The sequence below is a fragment of the Lepisosteus oculatus genome, chromosome 10, assembly GCF_040954835.1.
Source record: "Lepisosteus oculatus isolate fLepOcu1 chromosome 10, fLepOcu1.hap2, whole genome shotgun sequence".
Taxonomy (NCBI): Eukaryota; Metazoa; Chordata; class Actinopteri; order Semionotiformes; family Lepisosteidae; genus Lepisosteus; species Lepisosteus oculatus.
In genome coordinates, this window is record NC_090705.1 from 33367246 (window position 1) to 33372610 (window position 5365).

Below are 5365 nucleotides of genomic sequence, written 5' to 3' on the forward strand. Positions count from 1 at the left end.
ATCCATTGCATCAAATGCTGAAAAAGCCCCTAGAAGTGAGAGAAAATTAATGTCGACGGGCTAACTATAGAAACGAACTTTAAAACATTTGGATTTAAACAACAGTAGGGGTTCATTAATAAGACTGAAATATGACACTGCGTGCCGTCCTGTCAAGATCAACACAAACCTGCTGAGACGTGCGTTGCAGAAACGAAAAAAAATACATGACTTTAAACAACAGAAAAGACTATTGCTCCTAGATCTCTGTTAATTACGGACATATGGCTCCTAAAGGAATCATTGAGGAAAAAGACCTTCTGGTACCCAGCTCCGCTCATTTGCATAACTTGAACACCATTGGTTTACAGGGTGTGATGTAGATGGGTGACCTGCAAACTTTAGGCCACATCCAATCCTTGGTTTAGTGGTTGGTGGTATTTTTCTGCATTGAAACAATGGAGAGGGAGGGATAGTTATATAAAAGTTGAATACAGCCGCATCTCTTTTTTATAATAAAAGCTCTGCTTCTCTTTGGTTTCCTTTAGGCAAATGTCAATAGCACGGTTTTCAAAACAAATTTTCTGGGGCTGGACGCAGATAGATTGCTGATAAAAATATATTTACAAATATCCATAAGAGGCTTCATTTACAATTACAGGTGTGGGATTACCGAGATCAGCTCGTTTTTATTAAAAAAAATGTTAACCGGTACATTACCGATTCTCTGATCGAATAGGAACCTTTGGTTGTTTCAGATTTAATCATCAGGAGTTATGAGCCTACATGTACATGAAACTAAAGAAAAAATAACTTCGCAACCAGTGTCATGCACAATGTTTGAGTTAAAACTCACTGTTACTAAAGCTTCTTTTCTCTCTTTCAGAAATGTCCATTATGATTATAATTTGTATTATTATTATATTTTAAATTATTTTAGTAGAAGATGGCGGTTTATTTAGCAAAATAAGAGAAAGGGGAGATGAGGAACAGCATCAATAAATCATTCTAGCCCCATGTTGTTCCCGGGAGATTTTTTGATGGATTAAATTAAGCACTACCATTTCCATCTACCACCTGATCGCGGCCCTATAAATCCCAACAGCTGATCAACAGACTTCAGAAATTCAAGACCTTGAAACAGAGAGGTTGCAAGAGAGACTGGGAGCTGTCTAGCTATTACGTTCTAGGGAGATTTTTTTTTATATTATTTTTTTGTTCTGTTTGTTTCTCGCAATCAAGGGAGCAGCGATCTTCCGCAGTACAACACATTGAAGGTGAAACGTGCCAAAAAAAACAAAAACTGGAAGGTTTCCAGTTTCAACGCGAAATAAAAAAATATACATATTTTAGATGTACAGTAGTATCGCAGAGGCAGCACGAAACAGCAACAAGGGGATCTGTAATGCGGGAAGCTATCCGGTGCTGAATTACACGCGCGTGTCACAAAAGGGAGCTATCCAGTGCTGAAGTTGCATTCTTCACAGCGAGAAGAGGTATTGCAGAACATAGGCTTGTAGCGAGGACTGCGTTTCCCCTTGTGCTGGTATTTGAATTTCTGCACAGCCAGGCCAAACCGCTGTGAACTAGTCTGCATTCACCGTTGCTAAAAGAGAGACATTCGGTACAGAACGAGTATTCTTTTTTTTTTGTGCAGTATTTAAAACCATGCCAAGGTCCTTCCTGGTTAAAAAGGTCAAGCTCGACGATTTTTCATCTTCTGATCTCGAAAGCTCTTATGGCACATCCAGGACAGATCTTAGCGTGCGGCTTCACGAAAAAGGTAAATCGACCGAGTGCATTGTTCCAGTACTACTTATTTTGTGCAACAGCCGCATTTTTTAACCTTTGTTCCTCACAGCATGCAAAAGTTGCACGTGTGCGTTATGCATGTGTCGCACGTCTTTGTTTATGTTGATCTTTTTAAGGTTTTTCTAAAATGAGAAGTATTGTCAGCATCAAGCTTCAGCGACCCACGGTCTTGCTGTGTTCAATCGAGCCACATATCTGTTGACTCTGCAAATTTCTTGTGGCAGCTTTCTGTATAATCGACCCATTTGAAATACAAAAATACGTGAAAAACAAAGAAAAACAGTGTTGTGTCACTGTCTTGACAAAATCGAAATTTCTTTGTAGCCTATAACTGCATCGTTTAACAGTGTACTTTTTGCTTTGACAATATGACCTGTCCTTTGTTTTTACATTATTTGTCCGAGAATGCCGAAGCTTAAACAGCAAAATAAAACAATTACAGTACTGTGTTAAACAGTTTGTTCACATTTCCAATTATTACTTGCCTTCCTCATAATAAAGACTCGGCATACAATTACTACAATTGCATAACTAAGTTTGTTGGTACTGTACCTTCGTAGAATCTTTAATTCGTTACCATTTGCTACATGACTTCTGGCAAAAAAACATTTGAACAGGATTTGTGACTTGAATACTTTGTGGCTCCACTGTTGGAAATCTCATTTATCATGTATTTTGTGTTGAAAATGGGTTACCATGCTTATTAAAATTGAGTGATATTGATTAATGAGATCAATGCAGAAAATAGAAGCTTCACAGGTAGTCAGGTACATTCATTTTCTTAGACTGTACTGTAAATAGCTGAGATACTGAGAGGCTCTGAAGTACTGTAGCTGCGAAATTAAGTGGAAAAGTGCCAGAAATAGCTTGTTGCATCTATTAACCTGAGAGTTCTCACCCTAATCCCTATGTGCATATAAATAATTGAATAAAGATCTTGTTCTTTTCAACGTTAGGCTACATTAGCGACTACATCACCCCGTCTGTGTATGATGGCGAAAGCGACAGTACCATTAAAGTACCCTCTCCTGATCCCATCTATGATGGTATACACGGTGATTACGGCGCGCCAGATTCAGACCAGCCAGACAGCCCCCAGTCGGAGATCACATCTGGTTACATCAACGGAGACAATGCTGTGAGTGAAGGTTACACTGTCGATGCCTTCTTCATCACGGACGGCAGGTCGAGACGGAAAGTCATAAGCAGTCCCAGGACCATACAGCGCCACACTTGCAACGAGTGTGGGAAAACCTACGCCACGTCTTCCAACCTGAGCAGGCACAAGCAAACCCACCGGAGCCTGGATAGCAAGATGGCCAAGAAATGCCCAACCTGCGGGAAGGTCTATGTATCCATGCCAGCTATGGCAATGCATTTGCTGACCCATGACCTCAAGCACAAATGTGACATCTGTGGCAAAGCCTTCAGCAGACCTTGGCTTCTGCAGGGACACATGAGGTCGCACACAGGCGAGAAGCCCTTCGGTTGTGCCCACTGCGGAAAGGCCTTTGCGGATCGTTCCAATCTCCGTGCCCATATGCAGACTCACTCCGCTTTCAAGCACTTCAAATGCAAAAGATGCAACAAGACCTTTGCCCTGAAGTCCTACCTGAATAAGCACTACGAGTCCGCGTGTTTTAAAGGCGCGTTCTCGCCTTTGAGTCCGCTTGAAGCATGACTTCCGTATCGAGAGAACACACCAGAAACTCAAAACCAGTTCCTTTTGTTTTGTTTTTTTTCCCCCCGTTCGTTCTCCATTTCCTTCTGGGAACTTGACAATAGCACACTTTTCTCAGTGTTCTTCAGTGATGGAATGAAGAGAAAAAAAATGGATTTTTCGCATGTGCTTTAGAAAGACTATCGTTTTCCTCCTTCATTTTCCAGAAAAAAAAAACAGAACGATAAAGCCCAATCTATGGTTTGCTGGAACTCCGAAGACATTAAAAATGTCGATAGCTGTCAAAAAGGTCAAACCTGCTTGTGATTGGATAAAAATTTACTGCTGCCAGTGACCACAAAAGTGATCACCTCTGAGGTAAACTATTTATTTATTTAATTAATTATTATTTTTTATTTATTTTGTGTTTGTAATGGTTCTTTTTAACCTTCTAAAGTCTTAATTTGCACTTTATAATTTATTATTTTGCCAGCCCCTGTTCTTTAATATGCCAAAGCATTTGCCACTTTCTGAATAATATTTTTTTAATCTTTATGTTGCTATCTTTTTGAAGTAATTGCATGCAAAAAAAAAAGATTAAATCTATGCCAATTTACGAAGCTTTTGATTTTGCCAAAACCTAGATAGTATCCGAGGGCAATATTACTTGGGAGACTCATCATGAACTATAGAGCAATAATGACGTAATGCATGGTATTTTTAAAAATAAAGAAACAGTATAACAGTTTTTTTAAAAAAATCAGGTATGGTTTAATCCAGTATTCTTATTAGTCATACCGAAAACCAATATCAGGGAAAATGCCAATGTAGTGTTAGAGGATAAAAGGTTAACTGAAAAATTAAAAAAATAAAAAAAATCTTCCTTTCGTATATGGTTATGCACTGCCTGCCTCTAATTTAACGTAGTATTAGGACATAGGCTTGAGGTGCTGAAAGATCAGCTCCAAGCAGTTCAGAACATTTCTCCAAATCTGCGGAACACCCACTGAGGCAAAAATACTGGCACCCCATTGTCATTTCACTTAGTGGGGACAAGCAGTGGTGAAAGGCCATGTCCTTACAAGCCTGACTTAAGACTATTTGCACTGTATTCTGACTCAACTTGTTGGAGAGTAAAAGATGCCTTGTTTTTAGCCAAGTGGAAGTCCCTCAGATTTGTCCTTAAAGCACTTCATTTTAGACATTTCCGACTTAAAAACGATAAGTAGCACAAACAACTTATAGATTCAGGTAGAAGGAACTTGTATTAGCTAGACCTCTTTTTTTGTACTATGAAAAAGGTATAAACTGTTTATTGCAAGCCTTGTAAATACTCCTTTGGAACTTAAGATTTTTACAACTGTAAAGAATCGAATTATGTTATTTCTGGATATTTTTTTCCCTGGGAATTTTTGAGCCAGTATTTGAATGATGTAAGCACAATGACACCAGGCATTTTGTCGCACTTCATAATAAAGAATAAACAAAACAAAAAAAAAGCAACTTGTGTTTTATTTCCCTTCCCTGCTCGCGGTTGTGAATGCGTTGAAGTTAGCTGATGTAGTCAGAGCACACGCGAGTGCTGATGGATGAGAAGCACATAACAAACTCTTTTTAAACAGAAAAAAACGAAAATCTGAATCCCGATTGAAACCACTTCAAGCTGCTTCCATGGTTTTCCTGGTGGCATTTTGTTTTGTCGCTGATCACGTTAGGTGCATGGAGTCGTGTGTGAATGTTATATCATTCTTGCGCTTCAAGAAATAGTCAATGTTACACAAGGCGGAGTTGATGAAGCAGCACATTTCGGGTGTCGACTTCTGGATTGTTTAGGAGCTGCTCAGCAGATATGTTTTCCGATCACGTAGAGTGAAGAGTGATCTTGGTGTTTGCACCATGTCACCTTTTTCACGC

The 5365-nt window shown here is 39.3% G+C and overlaps 1 protein-coding gene across 1 annotated transcript; it reads left to right on the top strand.

Moving 5' to 3' along the window:
• The first annotated feature begins 1062 nt into the window (after window positions 1–1062).
• Window positions 1063–4940, top strand: scrt1a (scratch family zinc finger 1a). The gene is made up of 2 exons (XM_006635790.3): window positions 1063–1762; window positions 2748–4940. Exons 1-2 carry the CDS (start codon window positions 1648–1650, stop codon window positions 3470–3472), a joined length of 840 nt encoding a protein of 279 aa, XP_006635853.1. The 5' UTR covers window positions 1063–1647; the 3' UTR covers window positions 3473–4940.
• Window positions 4941–5365: the final 425 nt, after the last annotated feature.